The sequence below is a fragment of the Lipophrys pholis genome (assembly GCF_963383615.2).
Source record: "Lipophrys pholis genome assembly, chromosome: 1".
In the NCBI taxonomy this organism is placed as follows: domain Eukaryota; kingdom Metazoa; phylum Chordata; class Actinopteri; order Blenniiformes; family Blenniidae; genus Lipophrys; species Lipophrys pholis.
Window position 1 is genome coordinate 43717906 of NC_137635.1, and position 27989 is coordinate 43745894.

General features: G+C 39.7%; 1 protein-coding gene across 1 annotated transcript in view; it reads left to right on the plus strand.

Annotated features, from left to right (window-relative positions):
- The window catches only part of ak5 (adenylate kinase 5), an 87809-nt gene that overhangs the window by 3399 nt on the left and 56421 nt on the right, over positions 1-27989 (plus strand). The window contains exons 3-5 of the mRNA XM_080479743.1: positions 608-775; positions 3709-3881; positions 8398-8511. Of these exons, the coding sequence (XP_080335869.1) occupies positions 608-775; positions 3709-3881; positions 8398-8511 (455 nt within the window). The remainder of the gene's footprint in view (positions 1-607; positions 776-3708; positions 3882-8397; positions 8512-27989) is intronic.

Here is a 27989-nt window from a genome sequence, read left to right on the forward strand (position 1 = left end):
TTGCTTAATTGCTTAAATCAGATTTTTTTTCAGATTTAACAAGTGCATGTATTGTCATTGCTATCACTGCATCATCAATCCATCTTGTATGAGGACATAATACTCTCACAACTTTACTATAGCAGCTGTCAGTTCATTGGAAAAGTGTTCAGCCAGCTTTCCTTTTTTTTAGTTGGTAATGTTATGTAATCAATGCTTCCATTCTGCGTAGACACCAGGGTAATTACCGAACTGAATAAAGCAACTCTGTACAACTTCATCCCTAATTTACTTTTTGATTGTTACAAAAAGATGCAACATTCTTTTTCTCTGAAATGGAATCAGTAGTAAAATGAAATAATTGCCAAGGCAGAATTATAGCATGGCTGAAATCTTGGATAATTTAATTCAATGTGATTTTCAACTGTGCTGAGCTTTGGATCTGGGGAGAAACTCTCGGGTAGGGCAATCAATTCTGCTCATTTATGGCTTTTTGTGTGTGTGTGTGTGTGTGTGTGTGTGTGTGTGTGTGTGTGTGTGTGTGTGTGTGTGTGTGTGTGTGTGTGTGTGTGTGTGTGTGTGTGTGTGTGTGTGTGTGTGTGTGTGTGTGTGTGTGTGTGTGTGACAGTGATGCCCGACAGCCCCAACTTTCCCTACAGACGATACGACCGCCTTCCTCCCATCAGCCAGTTCTCCATCGAGAGCGACTCGGACCTGTCGGAGACGGCGGAGCTCATAGAGGAGTACGAGGTGTTCGATCCAGACAGACCACGGCCCAAAGTCATCCTCGTCATTGGTAAAGACACCAGTACAACACACACAACACAGCTTCTTCCCTCAAGTTGTCAGGACTGTGAACTTTGACCCGCAGTCAGCACCCTTCATAAACAGGCACAATAGACACATGGCTGTGGGTACAGCAGCATTGCACGTGCACGTCACACAGACTGAAGACTTTGTGCTTCTTTTATATTAGACTTTTACATATTTTTTGTTTTTTTTGCTGTGTTTTATATTTTTTTATATTTTTACAGTTGTAGAGCCTGATGGACAGTCATTGCATTCCACTGCCATGCTGTATGTGTATGTGATGAATAAAAAAGAATCTTATCTAAAATGTAATTTAAATCAAACACAAAAACGAGAAATTCGGGTTCATTCACATGCTATAAGAATGGGGAAGCTTTAAGGCCGGGTGACAGTTTCCTCCTCTGATGGTTCTGATCGAAGCAGTGATGTGAATTCCTGTTGAGTCATGTTTTCCATTAGATAAGAAACAGCAGAAAACATCCTTTCTGTGTGTGTAAACATAGTAACACACTGTAATCAGCGTCTCCCCAAAGAGGGTTGCGTCCATTTATATGAAAGGGTCAGCAAAATACAGACTAAGTTTGTGTTTGCCTTGCTGTTGCCCTAAAAATACATGCCCTGGATGAGAATGTATGAGGCTCAGTGTGCGTGTGCGTGTGTGTGTGTGTGTGTGTGTGTGTGTGTGTGTGTTTCCTGGTATTTCGTGATTGGCTCCGCCTCTCAGTTAGTATCAGCGGGGGTAGATCTTGTTGCATGTCACTCACTGTGTTTGACACTCACACTGGTCTAATCTGATTTCCTTGACGTGCCTGCATTAACCTGTCAAATACATGCATTGATCCTATAAATTGAGAGTGGCAGCCGCACATGAACGTTACGACACACGTTAGCTCAGACCAAATAAAGCTATTTAGAAAACTTGTTTGAAATGGTTGATTAGAGCTTTCGTTTGAGCAGGAAAGGGACTTCAGCATTTGTTGAAACCTTTTCAGCAGCGTTCAGCCTCAACCTGTTTTGCTTTTGGTGGGATGTTCGCGCCGTCTGTGGAGTGGATGATAGTTATTTGTCCTCGCAGTACAAAGCCAGTTCCTGTCTCCTCTTTGTGAGCACATTGTGGCCTATTTTAAAGGGAAAACAGGATGGCAGCAGCTGTCATATCTGTGGAGGATCATGGTGAATGTTTAGTCTGTCAGGTTCACACGGCAGAGGGAGACTGACAGTGATGCGTGGTTGGAGGACGTTGGAGGGAGACTGGGTCAAATATGACAAAATACTCAATTCTAAAGTGAATCAGACTCAAATACTGCTTTTTGTGCAGCAAGATTTTTTCCCTTTCCTTTTTATGATGCCAAAATCCAAAACAATGTCATAAATATTGGCTAAAGGCCATTTCGGGACTTTAATGTTACTGAGATATTTAAACTCATCATTACAATTTAAGTTAAGATTGTAACCTTCCTGCGGCAACCGATTTAAAATCTCATATGTGAACCAAATTGAGTAACTAATGGTTCCATTTTATTGATTTATTCCATTTTTAGGATTTAATTCACTCTCTGAGATGCAAAAATCGATAACACATATGCTTGGGTTTGTATCGCATGAATTAGACTGTGACATCAAGATTTCAGAAAAGTGACTGTGCTCAGAAAAAAAAAAAAAGGATCAGAGGAAGGTTTGACCAATGTGTTCAGATTATGCTGCTGGTACTTAACTGAGGTTGATAATTAGGTTTGGATTGTTTCAATGCTCTTCAAATTCCCAAAACATATCGGCTGTGAAAAATGACATTCTTTTAAAATAGTTAACAGCAGTGACAGCTTTGGGTTTGAGCTGGAGTTGACAGCAGGAGTGTCAAACATGAGGCCCGTGGGCCAAAACGAGCCTGCAAAAAGCTTCAAATATTTTCATCACGCATTATTCCATCTGCAATACAACAAAAAAACAAAACTTTAAAGTTTAAATTCTACTAGTCCAACCGACTCAAGATGACATTGGAGTGTATGTGGCCCCTCATCTAAAATTAGTTTGACACCCTTGACCTACAGTCTTGCTCCAGTGATCCTAAGCGATACTTTCGTGACTATTGCAAAGTGACACATTAACATTGACCAATTCTCCTATCTTTGCTCCCATATAGTTCTCATCCTCCCTCTCAAAAATCAATCCTGACAATGACACCATGATGGAATATATGACCAATGATGCACGTTGTCCTCTCATTATTTCTCTCCGCACTGGCCTGGCTTTTCCACCAGGAGCAATTTTGGCACAGTTGACATTTCTTTAGTAGCTAATGGTAGCAAGGCTGAAACTCCGCAAACGAAGCACCGTTGTAGTAAAGCGGCATTCAGGTCATCAGACAGCTTTTACGGGCGCTTAACCGGACCATTCACACACTGACAGCTCATATGATAGGCCTGTCATGCTTCACTGTTATATTATTGTCAGGCCTAGAATCCAAATGGACAAATAAACTCGAACAATAGCTTGTATTAGAAACATTCGACACACAAATTTCTGAACATATCTTCACTCTCCTGAAAATCCCACTCCCGTGATTTGTTTGCAAATGTGGGAGGATCGCACGTACCTTTTTCTCTCATCTGCATCCCCCCCATATGTCCCCCGCTAAACACACATCAGCAGTTACACACAGTGTTGCAGAGAAACACACAGTCCAGTCATAGAGAACCTCTCACAATGTGAGCACACACACACACACACACACACACACACACACACACACACACACACACACACACACACAGTCTCACACAGCCTGGATCTTTCACACTTATACACAAATGCGCCTACACTAACACACCCACGCACACAATGTTCACGCTCACACACACACGTCAAAATCGCTCACAAAAACATCAACTGCTCTCTCTCTCTCTCTCTCTCTGTGCCTAGGTGGCCCTGGCAGCGGCAAAGGAACACAGAGCCTGAAGATTGCCGAGCGCTATGGCTTCCAGTACGTGTCTGTGGGCGAGCTGCTGAGGAAAAAGATGATCCACAATGCCACAAGCAACAGAAAGTGGAGTCTGATTGCTAAAATCATCACCAACGGAGAGCTGGCGCCACAGGTAGCATTTAAAAAGGGAGAAGGGGTTCGGGGTGGGCTTGCAAGTCCAGTTTCTCTCAGGTCATTATCGCTGCATGCACGCAACTAGGGACTAATTAGCAGCATGCATATCAGAACCGTCCTGGAGAGAGGGATGCTTATCCATCTCATTCGCATCCAAGATGATAACAGAGAGTCAGCACAGACCCCTCCTGCGGTTTCATCCTTTACATATTGACAAACCCACCACTGAAAGTGCACACCATAATTTAAACGTCAATCCTTGACACATTCAGACATTGTGTAAAATTTGCATAAACACAGAAGGCCATGTGACAGGCATATCTCGTCCAGTGAGGAGACCACCCGCAACTGCTGCTACATAAACAGATATGATGCATTGATCAAACTGGGTTAACCCTCCTTCGACTGGTATCACAATCAGACTGGCTTAATTTAGTTTGGTTTTATGCCTACAGAATTGTCAAAAACTGACCAATGGAAGAAGCTGATACTTTTTACTAAGTAAAACTTTCAATATCTGTCAGTTAATCAACATAACTGTGTTAAATGGTGGCACTTTCACAGAAACATAACAATCCCAAAGAAGCTGTGTTTTTTTTCTGCACTGGTTAGGATGAGGTTGGTGCACGGACATCTCGTCCACAAAACTTCAACCCTGGACAACTCGTCCACGACTCATTTTTTTCAGCATTATTGATTTGAAGGATTGGATTTCAAAGTATATTTGACACTTTTGGAAGGATTATTAAGTATATTGGACACAAAAACATAAGATATCTATTTCATTATCGTCCCGACTAATTTTTTCAGCATTATTGATCTGAAGGATTGGATTTTAAAGTACATTTGACACATTTCGAAGGATTATTAAGTATAGTTGACACAAAAAAACCAGTACCCCTGAGGCTATATCGACTCTCTCTGTTCAAATAACTTCCGGATATGAGGTGGAAGATTATAATTATGTGCCTTACACTTTACAGCTAATGTATTAAGGTGGACAAAATCAACCCATATTTCCACACCATAACTCAGATATGGAAGAACGAGGGAGTTATATAATAAGTTGAGTGAATTTTCATCTAATACTGATGGGATTTTACACATTATGCCAATATTTTGGGCTAATTTTGACTTTGGGATATTTATATGCGGCTTCCAACCGAGCTTTTCATCAAAAGTAATTCCTAGAAATTTATTTACATGCACTTGTTCAATTTGTTTACCATTAAGAGAATGGTAAACAAAGAGAAACAAAGCCATATGATACTATACTAAATATAGTATATAAAGCACTAAAAAAGGTTAAAAGAAAAAGGGGGGGGGGGTATGGTTATACGCACAAATGATAGCTCAAAATGGTAAAAAAAAAAAAAAACGATCAAATAAATGTTTAGCATTTCAAACGAAACTTGAACACAATTTTTCAGTGTATAACAAACCTATAACCTGTGACATGTGATGGTGAAATATGAATGTATGAAAAAGACAGAAAAAGTAGATTAACTCATAGAAAAAAAGGAGAAAAACAAAGTAAAAAAAGGAGATAAACTCGATGCATTAAAAAAAAAAGAAAGGCCTCCCAGCAGTCTAAACACACAGCAGATTAACTACAAAATGGTCCGGGTGACCTGAGGCAGCCTTCACTATAAGCTTAATACCTCGTTGCTGAGGATGAGGCTGATTCCTGTTACATTACTCCTGATGTAGAATATATGACTTTGAGAAATATCCATGCTAAATCCTGTCAGTGCAGAATAGGAATAAAAACAACAACAAAAAAAGTGAAACTGGTATTTAATTATATTTCTTTTTCTGGAAATTAATGTATATATGCATTTCTGAGCCGACATTCGGATAATTGTTTGTTTCCAAAAGGAGAGCAATGGTGCAACGGACTTAATCTATCACATGGGCACTGTGAAGCATTTCACTCGTACCATCTTATTAATCTCCTTCCATAACTGCTTCGCCTATCATCTGTCATCCTTCCATTGTGGGCCTGGCAAGACAACGCTTCCCTTCCTTTGCCACCATTCAGCAATTCAGCCCAGGAATTAGTGAGATAAACAGCAAAGCGACGCCAAGCTGCAGATTTATTCGATATGATAAAGGGACTTTGTGGCTGTGAGGCATTTAATTTCCTGCTGTGATTAGTTTAACCCAGCAGATTAGAATTTGGCCCAGAAATGATTCGGGATAAAAGGCAAAATGTTCCCAAATTGACTATAAGGTTGATTCAAGGGGGTGTGATTTGGCACTAGTGTTTGTGTAAACACACTGTGTTGAGGTGCTCTTACAAAGCTGCTGAATAATATATGCGTGATTCCACCAGTTCGTACAAAAAAAAAATTGCAATTGCGTTGCTGCAAATAATTGACAGCATTCAGTGTGGACCATCACCTCACTGCGTCTCAGCCCACAACCAGATGCTGTGTGTCCGTATGTCTCCGCCGGGTCATGTGACTGAGCGTATATCTGAACTTCTGTTCTCTGAGAAATACCGCCGGTTTTCTAATAACGGTTCCTTGGATGGTTGACGGTCTGCTCCGAAATTAAAAACTGGAAGATGTATTGCTTTTTTATTCTTGGACTGAGACGTGAATGACGGTTGATTAAAGAGAAAAACAAAAGCTAAATTACTGTTGCTGAAGTGAGATCTTCTTAACGTCTTTGTTTTCTCAGTGAAATGTCAAACTCAGTTTGGTGTTTTTGTTGCCATTTTGACTGCGCGGGCCTTTGTTCGTAGACATGGCATCTACTAGAAACTCCTAAGTCACTTCCAGGGTGGGCGCCACCCGGTTCATTGTTCACGCTGAGAGCAGAAGTGAAGAAAACAATAGAGTATTCAAAGTTATTAAACTGCTTTGCCAAGTCTTCGTCAAGTCAAGTCATTTTGCGAGGACAAAGCAGACCTTTACTTTCAGTCTAATTCTTTTTCAGAAGAACAGAGACAAATAGTACGGAAGAGTTTTAGGGCCACTGAAGAAAAAAGGTTTTTGTTTTTTTTTAGCCTCCGAATATTTTTTCTTCTTCAGTGGCCCTAAAACTCTTCCATAAAATAGTCCTTGAGGGGATGAGAGAAACGAAAGCCCACTGAAAGCAGCGGTGCTGTCGTGAGCGAGTCTTAACTTAGAAGTGGGTCTGATTCAAATGTATTGAATTAGTTAGTCATAGTATGGATGCATGGATGGCTAAACTATGTCAATCCAATTAAACTGTTTCCACAGTACATCTCAAAAAATACTAATGATATTAGTTCAAGCATATTTATACCAAGCAGCCACTGTACAAATGAAGTTTTGAAAAAAATATACATACAAACCAAGAATTATGTCTCCTAAACGATTAAATTTATCAGCTTGATCATGTGATGTTAATTGTGCCTAGGGATGAGTAAATTGACTCAAACGAAAAAGTACAAATACCAAAAACCACAGCTTAATTTCAGTTAGATAAATATTTGCAATTCCTGATTTCCACCTCTGCTTATTCCTCTGTGACGTTAATGCTCTTTGCGATGTCGTGAAAACACTGAACGCAGTCGTGTCTGTATGATACACATCGTGTAATATATCACATTTAATGGGTGTGTGTGGTAATTACAATAACGCAATAAAACACCTGTTAAAGGTATCGCGAAACCCTGATGGTTAACAGTTGTTGAGATGTCAAATTACAGTTTGCTGACTAAACATTTATAAAACACCTGTTGCATGTTTGGGAAATAAAGAGTGTGTGTCAGTGAAAACAGCAACCAGCTGCTTGCTGTGGTTGATGGTTTGAAGCCAGGTATCGCTGCGTGATCTCACGCTCGGAGTCCTGCTCCCTGCAGCTTCTCTTCACATCGGCTTTTCTCATTTTATTTGACATGCATACATTAATCTGGCTGATGAAATCTTGATGAGGTTCTGTCTGTGCCGCGGCTCCACGTTCTCGCGGTCAGATGGAAATTGACCGTCTGTGTGACTAATGTTATTTTTAGAGCAGAGCATTGCTCATATATCGCTGCCATATTGCATGAAGCACTCTGCCCTGAGAGATGCGCTCAAACATGTCGACCTCCTCCAGCCATGAGGAAGTAAGTGATGCTGAGAGACGCTGGCACTATTGGGCCTCCAGAGCTCTTGGAACAGTCACCCTGCTGCATTCAGATACATAAAACAACCATTTTTATTGTGGAGCTCTGCACAGATATAATTATATCCACCATATTGTGTCCTCTGCATGCAAAAGATGTCATTTTTCATAGACAAAACAAACCCCAAACCCAACTATGATATAATATGTAGCTGGAGGGTTTTTCTCCTCACGCAAAAATAACCTTAAAACCAAAGTTAAGTTTAAAGGGAGAACGACAAAAATCAATGCATGAGTTAATTACCGAGTTATTTTCTATGATCAAAAATCCGGATGGGCTGCCCGCAGGCATGATGGTTTGCTCTCAGAAGAAAATGAATCTGGTGCTTTGAGGCAATGATTCATCATGAATATAAACTGTTCTGCTTTTTCAGGAAACCACAATAACTGAGATAAAGCAGAAAATCATGAAGATCCCGGAAGCTAACGGTATCGTCATAGACGGGTTCCCTCGCGACGTGGGACAGGCCCTGTCCTTCGAAGACCAGGTGAGTCTCTCACGGGTTTATCCAAATCTTACCGCCGATTACGTCCTAAGTTCAGATGATAGTTCAGGTTTATAGCTTCTATTTTGTGATAGATGAATAGTACCGCAGGTAAAAGAAATGAAAAATATACAAAGAAACAGAAACTGGACCGAAACACAATGGATCTACGGAGGACTAGAAGCACAAAGAGGGGACAAAGCAACACAAGTGAAATTGACTGACCAGATTATTAATAGATCTGAACTGAAATTACAAACAGAAACAATGTCTTATAAATATGATTTTCCTCATTTGTCAGTAGAGAATTCTGTTTATCTGTAATGAGAGCAGACATGTAACTCAGCTTCTTTGAAGTCATCTAATTGAAAATGTAATCATGAAGTTTGACTTGTGATGTTAACAATATAAAGCTTCTTTAATTTCCCAACACCTGAGATCAATAAGTGGAGCGGCAGACAGATACTGTGGAGCAATATATTTGGTTATTGCTCCAGCGACCAGCGGTGTCAGTGAGCAGGACTGATAGCGGCGGCTGGTTTTATTTATGACACAATTTGCAAGCTCATGGGAACTTCAAGTAAACATTATTGTGTTTATAATTTCACCAAAGCAATGAGCTGCCAGCTGTTACTGCCAAAAGTAGCCCTGGCGTCCCATTCCCTTATCAATACAGCACTTTCCGGTAATTAACGGTCTCAGAATAATTCTGCACACGTTGAAAGGGCAACACAAGAGACATTTGAAATAAGGAAAGCACAAGAAAAATAACACAACATTTACTCAATGATAAAGGTTTCTTCTCCTCTGTGCCGGTTTAGTCACTTCTTCCTGAACCTGATGACAACCATCTATATCTTTTCTCCTATGATACGGTAAATCTGCCCGTGTGGCGCCGGTAGAGTAGGATTTGAAGAAACAGCTGAAAAAAGTTCCCACTCACCTGCAGTCAGAGCAGTTTTTAAAAGAGGACAAACAAAGTTAAGCTCTTAAATCTAAGTTATAAAATAGAAATATTTGTCGTTTATAGTCTGAATCTAACCACTTTTAGCATTCCGCTGATAATTGTTGATCGATTTCCATTTTGGCCACGACGCTTCAGGGTGACGGTGTTTGAATCTGTGAGTCCAACACACACAGAGAGCCATTGTCACGATCACCTCCGACAAACCAGACATGTAAATAAGCCATTTCAACTCCACACACCGCAGAAGCTGTCTGGTTTTTATGTCAAGAACTTTCAGAGGACGGCATCAAGAGCGGCTCTGCTGTTTGAGCCGCACAGTTTGGGTTTGAGGTATTTCATATCAGAGGCTGCAGGGTCAATGTCGTGGAAGTTAACGATCATAAATGTGAAATTAGATGGATTGGAAACTGTCCATTGTGTACACACGACCCTGAACTAGGTGAAGCAGGACAGAAGATGAATGGAAAGTTTGTTATGAGATAATCGTTTCATCAGATTTGTAAGCATATATGTAGAAACAGCAGCTTGTGTCTCACAATGTTTTGTGAAAATTGGTACCTCATGGGAAGTAACTAGCTTCTGGGAAAAGTTCTTTGCTGAGCTGTCAGCACCGTCTGTTTCAGTCGGAAGTCAACGACTGGCACAGATACGCCTTCTTGGTCTGTTTATATTTAGTAATCATTGAATAAAATCCAGTATGTTTTAGGTTTTTTTTATCTGCCGATGCTCCTGTGAGAGGGCTGTATTTTAAGCATTAATGCAAAATGTGGCATAACTTTGTTTTAAATTGTTATACTAATAAGAACAAATGGAAACTTCTGTATTTGTAACTGCGTTATCAGTTTCTCATTAGGCACCTATGAACATAATACTTACAGTAATGTGTTCCCTTATAACATTTCTTTTATTCATAAGCTGGTTGGGCATGTCTAAATCTTCAGGTTTGCGGTTTGATCTCGAGGTATTTAAGATCAGCTCTGACCTCAAGTGATGACGCCTCAAGTCAGCAAGTTTCAGCTGCTGCTCAACTTTTCCATTTCACTGCCCGTCATTGCTCAGTGTCCCAGAAATGAACAGCGAACGCGCCGAGCGCAGACACTGCCCTTTCGCTTGGGCAGATCAGATCGTCATCTTTGCATTATGTTGAGGAATCGAGTCCACCAAGGTGTCGTTGAAGAATAACAAAAATATAGAGGTTGTTGCTCTCTGCACTTTGTTTTTTTATCTGTTCTTCTTAACTTAAAGGCAAGAAATGAGTCATAAAACCAACTGAAGCCATTAGCGTCAATGACAATTAGGAGTGGAACATTGTAAATAGTGAAACACAAAAGCTACAGATGATACAGCAGCAGATAAATTGATTATTATCAGTCTTTATAGACGTGTAAGACCTTGGCTTTATATGTTCTCTGGGCCTCATGCCGCCCTTCAGCTGTCCCTCACTGGCCCAACCAAGGTCACTGAGCGAGTATGAGTGAAATTGCTGTACATTATGCATGCTAGACAATTGAGAAGATGCATCACTGTGTTCATAATCTCCTTTATCAGAACTTGCAGATAAATATAAGAACGGGACTGATACAAAACGGGGACAGTTTAGCAGCTCAAAACCAGGAAACATGCAGTTTTTTTATTAGCAGATGTGTTGAAATACTGAGCAGAATTGACTAGAACTTATGGCTTGACCCTTCACAGCAGTCCGAGTTTTTCATGTGGCCCCCTCAGTGGAATTAATTGCCCCCCGCTTTTGTAATGGAAAGTTTTTGCAGGTGAATGGCTGATTGTGCGACTCAAAATGGTCGATTGCTTTTAGAGGGATTGATTCTCTTTATTACATTTAAGCGCACTTAACATTTATCTATTTTTAAATGAGCATCCAGTGATTTATAGTGACCGGAGGGTCTGCATGAGAGCTGTTTGACTTTATAATCGGACAATTACAGACACATTACTGGGAACACAAAGGAAGGACATCAGGTTCATACTCAAAGACTGGATGAATGTTTGGCTCGTTTGGCAAAACGGTCTTGGTCTTTCATCACACCACCAGTAAATTACCTTTAAAATATTAAATTACTAGCTAATTATCTGAGGTAAATACAATAAAATGTCTCATCTGAGAGTTTCTGTTTGATTGTTGCAACAGCTGCCATTTGATTTAGTCAATTCTGTTGATAGATCCAGTGTTGATGCAGCATTAATTGAATTACTGACTAATGTGTGCAACTGTTTGAAAGCTCAGGCTGCGGTGCGCTGCTGACAGGCTTATTGTGGTTATTAAAATAATCTAAATCACAGTTCTCTACTAATTGTGGAAGCCAAGTTTTTGTTGTCTTTTGTTGACGGATATGAAAATGTTGACAGTAAATAATTTATTGTGGTACATTCTCTTCTAAGTCAGATGTCAGAAGCTTCATCTATAATTGATGGTCTGAACATGTGACTTCTCCCTATAGGAGCGTGGATTGAGGAGTCAAAGTGAGAAGGATTGCTTGAATTATGTCAAAATTTTAAGGGAACTCTTAATCACGATGTATGGTTCTACGATGTATGATTTGAAGTGTATTTAGCTCAAGGTTCAGGTAGGGAAAGTTTTAAACTAAGGAGGGCATATAAGAGTATAAGGCTGTGGGTTAGGTTCTTCAACTGTAGCCACTTAGGAGCGGCGTCATTATATGGTATCAGTTTCCACATAATTATAGTTCTTGTATTGGCAGCCCAATAATTAATTTGAAAATTAGAAAGCCACTAGTGGCGGTGCTGCTGTAAAAATTCTTTATTGTTCAAGAGTTTTTCTTAATTTAAGTAAATTCAGATAATTTATCCAACGGTGTACCGGTGTATTTCGATAAATAAGTCGCCTCCGAATATACAGTAAGTTGCATCATCAGCCAAACGACTGAAAAAATAAAAAAGTGCAACTTAGAGTGTGGGAAATACAGTAGTTTTCAATAGAATACAAATTTAGCCATTTTTGTCCATTCAAAAACAGTAAATGTTGCTTTGGCTTGATGAAATTGTTTAGGATTAGTGCAGGACCACCACTCATCACCCAAAGCACTAATGGCATGTTCAAAATGTAAAATAAAAACAAAAAAACATGTAAAAGTTTGTCCATATTGTTAACTTTATCAGCCATCAAACACGCAGGAACATGTTCAGCCTCAAACTTTCATATTGCTAACGGCCTACATTTGGCCTCATTAGGTGTTTTCTGTTTGGAAAGATGCTGCAATTAGAGAGAAGGAAATCCAATAGCTTTCCATGTGTCTGAGCTTCTGGACATAAATGACCTGAACTTTCATTTTCAGCCAAAGTTTCATTCATGATGCTCATTCGATGCCCGCAGCAGTGAGCGTGAGGATCGATGACAATGCAATTAACTGACGTGTCGCTGAAGGAAACTCTGATGTGGAGTAAGTGCAAATATCCAACAACGTTACTGACTCCAAAACTGCAGCTTCCCAGTGGTGGTGAATGATGATGAACTGGGCGTTTATGGGCTCCAGCAGGGCGACCCAGATGGGACTTATCTCAAGGCCTCATTTACTGAAAAACTGTGTGCTGGTATATTTCATTATCTTTACAGTCAACACATGTAAATGGATTGTTAATGCAGGCAGCCATAGCGGCTCAAATCGCCCGGCTGTTTTGACTCCATCTGGTTCAGTCAGTTAACCAACGTGATTCCTTATTCCACACTACTTCCCATGTAGACCCAAACAGGCAATTGTATGCGCATGCAAACGTGTAAGGCAAGGCAAGGCAAATTCATTTATAGAGCACCATTCAAACACAAGGCAATTCACAGTGCAGCAGAAATGAAAGAAATACAGAATAAGAGAAATAAATGAAAGCTTTAGAAGAAATGCATTAAAACAAATAATGAAGAAAAGTATAATAAATAAGGTGAGCGATTTATTAAGATAAGTTTAATAAAGTAAGCAAAGTCTATTTTTTATTTGAAGGCCTGTGCATATAGGAATGTTTTAAGTCCTGATTTAAAAGAAGTGAGCATGTCAGCAGTCTTCGGGTGTTCAGGAAGTTTGCTCCACAGGTGAGGAGCGTAGGAACTAAAAGCTGCTTCACCTTGTTTGTTTCTGACTCTAGAAACACTGAGTAAACCTCTTCCTGAGGACCTCAGAGGTCTGGAGGTTTTTTGTATTCTACAAGTAAATCTGAGATGTATCTAGGCCCGAAACCATTCAAAGCTTTATAGACCAGAAGTAAGATTTTGAAGCCAATCCTTTGGTGCACAGGCAGCCAGTGCAGGGATTGGAGCACGGGTGTAATGTGCTCCACCCTCTTTGTGTTGGTGAGGAGTCTGGCTGCAGCGTTCTGGATGAGCTGTAGTTGTCTGACAGATATTTACTGAGGCCTGTAAACACACCGTTACAATATGTGTATGTATGCATGAACAGGTTTCTCAGAATCTTTTTGGGTCAAAAATCCTTTGATTCTTCAATATTTTTCAGATGGTAGTAAACTGATTTTGTTATTGTCTTAATGTGGCTGTTGAATTTCAGGTCCGAGTCCAGAACTACACTCAGATTTCTGGCCTGATTTGATGTCCTGAGTGACATGGAGTCAAGACAAGCACTGACCTTTAACCTTTCTTCTTTGGGGCCAAAAACAATGACCTCATTTTTCTCTTGGTTGAGTTGTAAAAAGTTCTGACACATCCACTCATTAATTTTATTTATGCATTTACTCAGCCGGTATAAGTGTCAGGTGGTCATTCACCTGACACTGATATATAGAGCTGTGTGTCGTCTGCGTAATTATGATAAGAGATGTTGTAATGTTCCATGATCTGAGCGGGAGCATGTCGATGTTAAATAAAAAGGGGCCCAAGGATGGAACCTTGAGGAACTCTACAAGTGATTTTACTTTGCTCAGATTCATAATTAGCGATTGAGACAGAATAGTCGCGATCTTACAAGTACGATTTAAACCAACTTAGTGCAGTGCCAGAACTTCCCAACCATTTTTCCAGTGGGTCCAGCAGTATGTTGTGGTCAACTGCTTCCAAAGCAGCACTAAGATCCAGTAAGACGAAAACTGAGACTCTGGAAGTGTCACTGCTCATGTAGATGTCATTCAGCACTTTAATAAGAGTGTTTCAGTGCTGTGCTTTGACCTAAATCCAGAATAGAAAACATTTAACTCATTGTTTTGAGCCATAAAAGCATTAAGTTGTGTGAAAAACTACCTTTTCAATAATCTTACTTAAGAAAGGCAGGATTGATATGGGCCTATAATAATTAATTACTGAAGCATCCAGATTACTCTTTTTTTAAAAGAGGTTTGATAACGGCTATCTTTAGAGTTTTTGGAAAAACACCCGTCTGAAGAGAGCTGTTGACTATCTGTAGTACATCTAGAGCTAGACAGTTAAAAACATATTTAAAAAACTTTGTGGGCAGAGTTTCAAGGCTGCATGTTGTGGGTTTGAGGTGTTGAACAATGTGTGTTAGTGCTGCTCAGTCTAACAGGTGAAAATCTGCCAGATTAGACGGAACATCTTCGTGTGGAGGTTCAGGTGTTCCAGTCGTAATGCCTGAGCTCCACCGACTGACTCTCAGTCTCACTCTGTATAATTGTATGGGTGAAATAGGATGCAAAATCATTACAAGATGCATCCGATAACAGTTCAGAAGGTATTGATGGCGAGGGATTGGTCAGTCTGTCCCGGACACTAAACAAAGTTTGAGCATTATTACGGTGTTTGGTGATAATCTCAGAGAAAAAAGATTGTCCGGCCCTTTTTAATTCTAGGTCATACATGTGAAGCGTTTCTTTGTAGACGTCGTGATGAACGTGGAGCTTAGATTTTCTCCACCTGCGCTCTGCACTCTCTTTTGTGTACACACATTCAGCAGCTTCTGATCTATCATACAAACAAGGACGTGGCCTCGGGTATGAAAAAAGCCTGTATTCATCATGAGATACATAGTAATGCCATCGAAAAGAGGACACAGGGTCACATATACATACATATGAATACATTCAGTTATTTTGTTAGTGTTTCTGCTTTTTACGTCCGCCAAGGGCAAAATAAAACCATCAACATATATTTATCCGTTTGTATGTCCGCACGGATTTTGTCAAAACTTTTACCACAGATCGATATGAGACCACGGAGGATTCCATTAAATTCTGGAGGTGATTCGGATCCGGATCCGGATTCTGGATCAAGATTTCAGTTTTTGGCTTTTAAGGATTACGTCAAAACTACAAGACAGATTTTCACCACTGATAGATGTTTGGCCAGTAAAAAACCCCTTAAGGTGATCCGGTCCTTTGGCAGATGTCAGAAATTTCTGATTGCTTTGGTAGTCTTATTGTTTTGAATTCATTTACTTTCTTGAACTATATATATTTTTTGGCTGAAGGCCACCAGGAGACGATATCAGAGCGTAGGAGAGGTGATAAACTGAATATTCCCAAAATGTTTCTCAAAAAAGGGACACATCGGCACCACTTAATACAAGATGTAACATTACTCTATTTTTGATAAGTGTGTAGGTGAATCAATTCTGAAAGCTGTGTGCACAACGCCTGTAATGATAACGAAGTGAATCTGAGACTATCTGAGTTTAAAGACATCAGCACAATAGTTTCATTATGAAAACAAAGACGACAGCTTAGATGAAGAAGATGACAGATTGGATGTAATGACCGTGATGACACTGAAATAGTCTTTAAAGCTGGTCATGACTAATTCCTGAAAACATTTAGAAATTGTTTGATGAAATTACATAATTTTTAATTTGATGTGTATTTTTACATGATCAGTTCTTTGTTTTAAGCTGTTCATGGTAGAGATTCCTTTCTATTCCCTTCTTGAGTTATGTCAGTGGTCTGTTGTGTGAAGCGATATGGAAGAAAAAATCGTGAGTGCGGACAAATGAGCAATATAAAGAGAAAAAAAAACTGTTGTATATCTGAGGTTGCTGTTCATCCACTTTCAGTTCCTTTCTTGAGGAGTAGTTCATGAGCTACTCATGAATGATTGATTGATTACCAGCTATTCATAACCTGTTCCTCAGTCGCCGCTCACATGCTGGTGTACCATGTCGAAAAATGTGGTTGGTCCACAGCTTGTGTGTTCAGCTGCCACAAGTCTAAATACCCATTTACTGCATTTGTAATTAAGTCGGGGGGGAAAGAGAGCACCCAGGCATAACTTGCCATTAACAAACAATCAGACCTAGAGCTTAAAAAAAAGATAATATATGATAATATGAATAAAAAAAAAAGAATGAGTCTTGTGTGAACACACCATGCATAATTGGATAATGGGAAGTCGTGTTTTCCCCCCGACTGAAGCGCTCACAGCAGCGAGATTTAGCATATTTCTGTCAGTAATAATTAACTTAGATGAGTTTAACCAGTTTTTAACTCGTGCAATGCAATTTGTAATACGCTTTAAAAGAAGAGGTCTTCGATAAAGGTTCTGCAAGAAGGGCTTTGGCATTTTTGGTTTAATATTAGACTTTTTTTTTTATATATATTTTTTAAAACAAGATTTTTTTCACACCAATTAAAAATGCTATGAGGAGCATTTTTCTCTTGTGACAACATATTGCAAAAGTTGGATTTTTTTTTCTCAGCTGCTACAAAAAACAAAAACAAGTTTGCAGCCTGTGGCTGTTATGATCCTTCGCCTGACAACCTCCATCCCTCCGAGTACAGGTGAGTGGTGCAAATCAGGGTCAGACACCTCGATGAAGTTTAAGTAAGTGTTATCTACATATACTTAAAGAATTCACTCCCCATTCAAATCTACATCTTCAATTTTAGTTAACAGGTATGTTTAATGCATAGCAGCACTTTTGTTGCAACATTTAAATTTATTTGAGGAGCTTGAATGCCGGATTATCATGTAGCGGACAAGGAATTCTATATAAATGGCAGTGACGTGGCCACCCCACTCCCAGCATCGTGAAGTCTTTTAAATTAAAAACATTAATATACAAACCTATTTAAATAACTTTGTATTTTATACACATGTAAACCTGTCCTGAGTTGAGTTTAGTATAAAACACAATCTAATATATATTATAAATTTTAGGTGCCTTCAGTTTGGGATAAAGAAATGACTCGGGGGCCAAATACCTCTCACCTGAATCAAATGCAATCCATATGCACACACGTGTACAACATGTAAATATAACTCTGCATACTTGCATAGGGATTGTAAGGTGATGTAGTGTTTACACATACAATTAATAAACATTAGAGTGAAATCTTTCAGTTAAAAGTTAAAAAGTGGTAGAAACTCCTTTTTCAAACGTGGTATAAAAGGATTTGCTTTTTATTTATTTTCTGTTGTCTTATTAGCTTTAATATGTACAGTTACAAACTTTAATTAGTTTATAATATTCAAATATTTTTGTATACTTGTTCAAAATGAATAGATAAATATGAATGAATAGTTTAAATGTCTTACAATAATTGTTCCAGATTTATCAGTCGGTCTTTATTTTCATTATTTCTTTACCCATATAATCATCACCACAGTTTCCTTTGTTGCTGCTTATGAGCATTCTCGGATTCTTTGAATAGGGATTCGATTGCGAATGAATAATTATTCAATCCTTATTTATAAATTCATAAGTGTGTGTTCCATTGGACAGCAGTACTGCGTGTGCACACTTTGGTCCTTTACAATAACGACTGGATGGCTGAACCTCCAGTCTATTCATTTTTCCTCTCAGTCTTTTTAAGATGAGACCGGGTCTCAGAGTAATGAGCCTCATATTGTGGCTGCTGTTGTCTGCTGGCCCACCTCACCTGACAGCAGATTCCACTCAGTGCATGTTGGCTGTCCGAAAGCCCGAGGAAACAAACAAACAAACAAACAAAAAACACACACAGGGAAATATTAGGCTGGCTCGGGTACAGAAAGTGGGATTTCTAACCATGCTCACACAATCCCAGTCTCCATGTTTTGTTGATGAGCCTCACAATTGAGCTGTTATTGTGGTTTACAGCTGTTTCATACACAGCACAGATGGGATGCGATTACACATCCCCATCCTCTTTTTCTCCACATCTGGTGAACGTAAGCCAACAAAATGAACGCAAACCAAAACCGGAGACCAACTCACTGCTGTTGCTGGATTTTTCAGGGTTCAGTGACATTTTCAGGTTCAAGTAGGGTGAAAGTCTCGTAATTCTGAAGTTGAGACATCTATCATCTCATAGTTTGGTTTCTATATCACATTGTTTATATTCGCGTCAGAGCAACTGGTGCAGGAGCAGCTCGTATGGTCAGTGATGGTCACCTCAGCGAGGGAGTGCACAGATGCAACAGTCCTCGGAGTTTCCAATCGAATAAAGTGACAACTGGCTATTAAAGGGTTGTTTTTGCAGCTCAGGAGCAGGGGCAGAGCCCAGCTGTGCAGCACTTTGACAAATGAGGTGCGGGGACCTAATTCGGCTGAACATAAGACCACCTGTGGCTGTCAGTGTCCAGTTAACGCTGATATGGTCAGAATTGGGATTTAAATAGCACCCGTACTTTGTTTTCTTCTTAAGAGTGACGATCAATGTTCTGGGTCGGCTTTCTCTGTGGAGTTCGCATGCTCTCCCTGCGCTGGTGTGGTTTCTTTCTGGATATTTTCTAGATTATTAGAGGTTATTTGGTGACTCTAAATTCCCCGTGAGTGTGAATAAGTGTGTGTTTGTCCTGTGACGATTGGCAAACTGTATCAGATTTTTTTATTTTGTCAGCCGGGATCGAGTCCAGCGTCTCACGACCATAAGTTGGATAAAGTGGCATACAAGGTTACTTTCCCATTTCGTAAAGTCAATCTTCTACACTAGATTTTTCTTTCCTCATGAATTATTGATAATACATTTCTAAAGTTTTAAATATTCCTGAAACAGGTCCTTGGCTTGCAATTCTTTGAAAACTATGTAATTGTAGCTCAGCTTTTTGCAGGTTTCTTCCCTTGCTATCGATCCACTCGCCAAGGTTGACCTAGATCAGGTGAATCTGATGCTCGACACGAAGGGCCTTGACCAGCTTCACGTACGAGTTTTTATCAGAGTTTCCCTCAAGAATGCAGAGACGGGCCTGACACTCATCCAGGGCATACCACACCTAAAGTCTATACCAAGGCTGTCAAACACATTTTAATTCAAGGCCCACATACAGCCCAATCCCATCTTGAGTGTGTCGGAGTGGTAAAATAATGTGTGTTATACCATTTAAATTTAATCTTTAAAAGTTCTTTTTTGTATTGATGCAGAGTATACGTGATGAAAATGTCTATAAATTCGCAAAAACAAAAAACTGCAGCTGAAAACGACTATAATCTCAACATGAATGCAATTTTAATGATACCTTCTGGTGTAGAATACATTGAATTGTCCTAAAACGTCTGAAGCTGTTGCATTGTGGGTGACTTTACAAACTCACAATGACAGCATGGCTTTGAGGCTAATGCTAGTTTGCTATCTTTGATGGCAGCGTCACTCATATCTCAGTTTGAGTCTCATCGTTGTGTTGCGTCCGCTACTTTTAAGAAATTTGTTAAGAAATGTTTTCTTTTCTTTCTTTTTTATATAATTTTCTCAGTGGACCCTGGAATTCAATCCGGGTCTTTCCATTGTAAGGCAAGAGTACTAACTGCTATTACACCAAAAATGTATGACTTAGTACTAAAAAAGAAGAAAAATATCAGCAGAAATTAAATGTGCTCTATGTATAGATGTAATTTGATTGTATTGAGCTTCACACGCAGCTTTGTTGTACCAGTGAGAAAACACAAAACCAGACATCTTTTCTCTCTTTCCTTCCACGATGAAGTCTCACCACAAGTGTTAACACTGCTGGCGTCGCAGGCTCTGACCATCTAGCAGTGCCTCATACTTTGATAATATCCCAATCTACACAGCATTTTTCCCTGTAATGAAAACATAGATTGATGTTTGTCCCCAACCATGAATGAAAGGCCTCGGTTGCTAAGAAACACCATCGTGTCTGTCTCCAGCACTCGGTGTGATGTCTTACAGTTGAATCTGCTTTATTCAGCTTCTATATCGCCAATCAGCTGACAGATCAGGGCAGAATTAGAAAAAGTATGACCAACGTGGAGTGAAAGGGGTGTTTAGACGGAATGTCATCATATTTGCACACAGGCATTAAAATAAAGAACAGTCAGGCACAGCAGTGATATCAGACTTGTACTGTTTTCTTCATCCATGAAACACCCAACTATAAGAACTAGAACTTAGCCTTAGCAGGTTGTTTTCTATGTGTTGTATGAATTTTGCCCTTTCACAGTATCTCGAAAAATGAATTGTAGAAATGCAGAAGCATGAAATTCTTACAGTGCATTAATATGCATATTTATTTGTTGAAAATTGATTTAATTGACACATTATTTAAATTCATTTTGTTTAATATTTTGTTGTTGACTAAGTTAATTATTCAGGGTTATTGTAAAATTATTGATTTATTTAAAATTACAATACTAACTCTATTTTCAACATTTGTTGGTTAATACAACCTTTTAGAGGAAATCTACACTTTTAAGGTACCTAAACCACAAATGTGCATTTTTACACAAAGTTTTAATGCTAATTGAGTAGTACATGAAGTGTGATTCTCCCTGTACTGAAATTATATTCGATTCTTGAAGCAAATGAACCCGCTATGTCACCATTAAATGTAACAGCAGGTCCGGCTGAACATGCAACTACTCAAACTATTACCCGCATCGTGAGTGGTAGCACGCAGGGAAATGGAAATGCTGATCACACTTGTGGACCTCGCATGGGTCCTCAAAGAGAGGAGAGGTTGACTCAGTGAAGTAGAGAGGGAACACTGTGATTAAAGATGAAGACAGATGGAGAAAGTAACACGTTCGGCTACTAAGTCACGGAGTGTGTGGAAACTTTATGTGGAGGCGTGTGAAACTACAGGAGTTTAGATTTGTCGGCAAGACACAGAAAGTGCACAAACATTACTCGCTGGAAACTCGTTTGGACACTTGACGTGGGTCAACAACAACGATTCGCTTTGATTTGTTTTGATTAATTTAATCTTTGATTTGACAATATCCCTCAATTACGTTTTGTGGTTGCTGATCTGACCTGTTTCACCACTGAGCCAATACGGTCAAATCCAGAGGTGTCAGGTTCAGGTTTAGATCCTCTACAACAGAGGTGGGCAACCCTGGCCCACCGGCATGTGTTTTCAATAGCTTCCTGCAATTAACAGACCTGAATGTGTTTTCATGGAGCTCTGCAGAAAGTCAGATAATGAGTCATTCATTATATTCAGATGTGTTGGAGCAGCGACACATTGAAAAGCTGCAGGACTGTAGACCACCAGGACCGGGCGGGCCCAACTCTGCTACAGAACATTGAATATGTAAATAAATATTTCTTTTTCCTATTTTCATTTGATTTACACTCCAGACTCTTTTTCAAAAACAATCTTCTCTTCTGGCTGAAAAGAATAAATAAAGCTAATTAAAGCAAAAAAAAAAAAGACTATTAAAGGATAAACTGCTCAAATGACTGAAACAGTTTAAATTGAAGAACCTGCGACGACACTTAATATGGCAACCGGCGCTAAGACAGCTTAAATGGTAATAAACACTACATTTCTAAATCATGGGTATCAAACTTCATGATTATAAGATATAGATTTTGCATTTATAGCAAAACTAGATGCACAGCATTATGAGCTGTGTTATCCTCACTTTTATGGTTACATATGGTTTTGCGGCTTCAGACAACTTGTTCTTGACAGACAGTTGTGGGCAAATCCTTTTTCTCACGTCTTGTCTGAGTCTCATTGGTGAGAATTGTGAAGAGCGCACACTGTTAATGCAGGAAAACAAGCACGTCAACTCCATTCACTCTGTTTTTCACGGGCATTGTGCTTGTTTGTGCTCAAGAGAACAAACAGATGGCTCTGTTCTTGCAGAGTATGTATCTACTTTAACTGTTGATTGGGGTGTACTTGCTTTAAGTTGTCTGCACTCCCTGTGGAAATTTAATGCAGAGGTTTTCCAGCTGTTTTTTCTGCCTTTCGATCAAGTGCAATACTTTCAGTAGTGATAGTTCAATCTACTATGTTTTCAAGTTTAAACCATTTTACTGCTATTGGATGTACTGAATTGCCTCTTTATTCTCGTGATCATTGTTAAATGATTATGAGATGATAAAAGTAATAAAGTGATTTTAGTTAACTCAAAGTCCAATGGATTCAGTACTTAATGATGTTCTCAACTCGAACTGTTGCTCTCTCTGAGCAGATTCATTCCACAAAAATCATTAAGACCATTTAAGGCATTTGCAGACATTAAAACTGACTCATCACTGCTTTAAGCTTCATATAGTTTTCAGTCTGAGAGGCTCAATACTTCGTATTGCGTCCTGAGTGATCCTCTGGGGACCTTCATCTTCCATTTTCATTACTGACCCCATGCTGTTCTTTTGCCCTTTGCAACATCACAGCAGCCATTTATGAGCGGTTCCCATGAGCCACCGCGGCCGTCCCGCTCCCTTTATAGCTGCCCGGTGAGACCATCTATCCCTTCATCCCCGCCTAGAGCCATTTCACAAACACTTCCACTGACGATGAAGGTGTCAGCCTGTCAATTCACCCCCATCTGAGTCAATTCATGTACCTCAATAATTATTGAAATTAAAGTTTTCATGAAGTTAGTTACAAAAAAAAACTAACCCATCTTCATGGTACTAAAGTAAAAGGACAAACCTGAGCAGCGGCTTGTGTTGACGTCACAACTGGCTTGTTCCTCTGGAACATCAGACAGAATTATGCTCGGAGAAGAAGAACTAATTACCACATATTGCAAGTCCACATGGCTTCATCCACCTCCTCCTGCGAGACCGAGACTTCCACCGGCTTAAGGGGACGTTGCCAAAACAGCCACATTATGTAATTGTTCTTTTTGCAAGCTTACAAAGCTCTCCCGCTCAGGCAGAAAGCAAAACATCACTTCATTTATTTTCTCTGCGCTTCGGTCAAAACACATATGCATTGCTGATATGCAAGTACAGTGACCATGCCATTTGCAGAGTATGTGCAGATCACAGGTGAAGATTGAGGATACGTCTCTGTAAACAGTTTTCAGGTCACTCTGGGACAAAACACATGCATCTTGCACCACCCGGGTTAGAACACAAAGCTCATCAGTCGGGAGTCGGTTGGTAGTTACAAGTAAACGCTTTACAAAAGAAAATTTGACCAAATTCATTTACTGTTCTGTGGCTGGATGTTATGTGACAGTAAATTGACTCTATATTTGTTTTACTTAACTAAATGTGAAAACGTCACTTTTTGATGTTTTGTATGTGTAATACAGTGTTGTGATTGCCTCCTGACTCTTAAAAATGAGAATATACAACAGAAGCAGTGAGTTTCCCAAGAAGAAATACGTGTTTTTTTTTTTTTGTTTGTTTTTTTGTAAGCTGTTCAGAAAGCTGCCTGACTGTTATGCAATTTTGGGACAATTTTACAAACATCCCCCTCCCAAGTATCTCAGCCCACAAGCCAAACGAAAACTCACTGTGTTTTGGTCTTTAGCCACTGCACTGTGAAATTGCACGTCCTGAGCAAAAATAAATAAATAACAGGTTTGCGCCGTAAAGACTGGCGTGTGTTGTTAGACCGGCTCCCAGAATGATTGATTCTGATTATGATGGCAATGTCCTGGCAATTGAAAGCAGAAGGCTACACTTTAGCATCAGACTGCTTCTCGAACTCAGAACAATTCAGACTTCTCTGCAGTGCGGCTTTTATTTTTCTCTCCAGCACATTTTCCCCATAATACTAATTAAAACCTAAAGTTACGTAAGAGTATTGAAATAAATATCTTCACTTTAATCTATATGAGTTTATCAAATTTTTGGTGTAACTCTGCCCATTGTGTGGTCGCATGGCGTGTTTGGCTTCAGCCGTGTAATTTCTGGTGAAACACCTCCTCGTTTTATTCCCGTGTGTAATTACACCCTCTTCCAGCGATGCGTCTGAACCTGAGTCAAACGTGGTGGTTGCCATGGATCAATATACCGCCGAAGGAGGGCGTAGCGAGCAGTTGTTAATTTGCATTTAGGAAGACATGGAGTCAAACGGGTCAACCTAAAGAGGTCGTGCTATTTCAGGGTGGAAATGATTTGGCTCCAACCGCAACTTTACTCCCCAAGTACGTTTTAATTTATTTAAATGTTGTTCTCTGTGTCTGTTTGTTCAAACGAGCGAGAGTAATGCCATTCAAAGCTCCCAGAGACGTCTGAGATTAGAAATCTGCTCGGTTGCTCTTCATGGCAACTGCTGGATGGCAGAGGAATGAAGAGGAAACCAACGAAGGTTTACGCAGACAGATGGAGACGTCTGATCGCCCGCAGCTACATATGTTTCGAAGGGCAGGAGAGGAAAAAAGAAAGAAAAACATTCAAAGACAAACTGCCATGAACCGATGCCCTTTTTCAGTTGTTTTTTTCTTGTAGAGCAGCTCTGACTGCGTTTGAAGCACACTGAAGATCGATCTGTTATTTTTAAAAAGGACTCTCCAATATTAAACCTTGAATTTGTTCAAGGCATAGTAGACCAAACACAGACAATCGCTGTCTTAACGTTGTGTGACATATGAGATCCTTAAAAGTCAAGTCTTTCTTCTTTTAAAAAAAAATGCTCCAAAAGTAATTAGCGTTTAACAAAATGGCAAAAACCGGTATTTGACCCAGCAGTAGAAGTATCAACATCTGCCTTATTTCGCACCTCAATTAGATCTCAAAACTGAATTACTGTTCTTGAAGCAAAGGAGAAATATTTATTGGCTGAACTGAAGAGACTAAAAAAATGTGAAACAGATATAATTTCTCTCTGAAATGATGTGGGAGCATTTAGTGATGATAAACCAAACTGCAGTGTTGCTCTGCCGCAGCTGCACAACCTGAGGAATAAACCCGAAAAACACTGACTGAAATTCTAGTTGCCTTCACTGACATGGCACGTTAACCAATTAACAGTGCCGGCCAGGCTATTGTTGGCGAAGGCCGCGCACCAGCTCAAGTGCAGAATGTCTACAATTCATAATTTCATTGAACTAAAACACAAACAGTATTAAACCAAACGACTCGCTCTAAACAGTAATAAAACACTTGTGGTGCTTTTTATAGGGGAAACAGTGTTGAGCTGTGTGAACACTTGTCAGGCCCAAGATGAGGAGGATATTGAGCACTGTGCGAGTCTCACTTTACAAGGTCAGAGCCATAGAAACCAAACGACTTCCCTTTGATGCGCCTTTGCATTAGTGAGACAACCGCATCCTTCACTGATCTTTAAAGGTCCGACCTACAGGTGGCTCATTAGTAGGTAAGGAATGCCTTTTGTGTCCAGGACTATGTAAAACACAAGCAGTGAAGCTCATTGTTCTGGCTCAAATGAAAATTTGCATTACTAAGGGCTTAATCATTGCCGTTGCTGCTACCTGACCTTTGATTTTAATTAGAATAGTAAATGTGGCTTTGATTAGTATCATATCTTGGCAACAGGTGCTGAGTTTGTGCAGTTTTCAGACCGGCCTGCTGTTGCTGCTGGCAGAAGTCATAAAGCAACGCTTCACTGTAATGCCTCTACTTTTAGCAGTGATGTGTCAATAAACGATTACTGTTATTACATTTATAATGCAGATTTAATACCTGAGCTTTTTGTCATAACAAAACCGTGCTGCGGGGCTGACGTCTGTTTTTCTCACTCCTCCAGAGGTTTACGTTTAGGATGAACCAAAGCTGTCTTGCTTATGTTTTTCCATGTATAAATACGATTTTGTGATAATAAGTGTACAACACGCATGTTAAGTTCAGGCACTTAGTAACTGTGAAGAAAATATACGATATATCTACTTTGTGACATGTCATCATCAAATTGCCTAATGACGAGCGCTCTCGGACGAAGATGTCCCACGATGAGCGTCAGCTTCAGCCCGTTACCACGGTAACGGTGACGCATTTTCCGCCACCAGAAAGCATTGGCTAATCTTCAAATGAACTGCCTGCATGTTTTTAGTTTATCTCAGCTGTCTTGTTTCTTTGAGTGGCGCCTCACCCTCCAACTTAATGACTCCATCAGTCTTCATACTGACAGACACGGTGCTGATGTGCCACAGCAACAGTAAAGTATTACTAAACGGTGCACATCAGACAGGTACATTTTTCATTCATATGTTTCGAAAAATATCTAGTAACTAACTGGTAGTTTTCTTTTTTCTGTTACAACCACTGACGTGATGAAGAATTAATAGCAATATTATTCAAAAAGGAGCAAATGAAACTGCAACAGTGAGAACAGCTGCTTCGTTTCACAGGTTTTCTTCACTTCAGCAAACTATTTAGTACGATTTGACACAGCTAATGTGTTCCACGTTTAATAAAGGAGATAAATGAGACCAGAAATGGGTTGAAACAAGTCGAATAATTAGTTCCATATTTGTCAGAGCCCCAGGAGTCTCATTCCAAAAAGTAATTACATTTGTGAGGTTTGCATAAATAGTGTCATGTGTCAACATTTACGCTGGATCATTTCTATGAAATAATGCTGGTGTCGTGTTTACAGCTTGTTCCACTACTAATTCCACTAATGTTTGGGTGTACCTTAACAAAAGAGGTTGAAAGTGACATGAAGACTAGAGCTAAATACTTGAGCAGTAGTGAAGAGCTACAGATGGTATAAAGGATCGTTATGTCTGAAGCTGCCGAATTACACATTATAAATGGCTCCACGTTGGGTTTGTTCTCCCAATACAAGAGTGTCGTCACAGTTACGGATAAAGCTGCTTGTGTGATCACACACAGTCATTTGCTGCTACTCACGTCACACACACACACACACACACACACACACACACACACACACACACACACACACACACACACACACACACACACACACACACACACACACACACACACACACACACACACACACACACACACACAAAATAACCTACAGATACTTTCCTGTCAGTTCATATGGTATCATTATATCCTGTTATACAAATGCTAAGGAAAACTGTGTGGTCAGTGTGGCAGGTTGTATTTTGATCTTCTCCCAGGAGGGTACGGTATGATCATCCGGTCTGACTCAGATTCTCACCTGTAATAAAACGGCATCGTTGCTGAAGCAGCTGCAGGCTGTATTGAAGGCTAAGAGCTCACAAGTTCAGGGCTCAGTGAAATTCAGGAGGTGGACGTGACTCAGAATTCACAATAAATTGTACATAACAGTCTGTATTCTGAATAAATGTTGACAGGATATAGTATATGTATTTATCTTCAGGTGCTTCATACATCAGTTATGGAGTATTTATTTTGTATGAATTGCATCTGTAACAACTTGACCTGAATGTATTTGATTTTAAAATGAGATTAACCCTGGCTGGGCAGATTGCACTTCCTCAGGGTCAGATAAACACATCAAATATATGTGTGAAGGTTTAGCTGAGTGGAGGAGCATTGATCG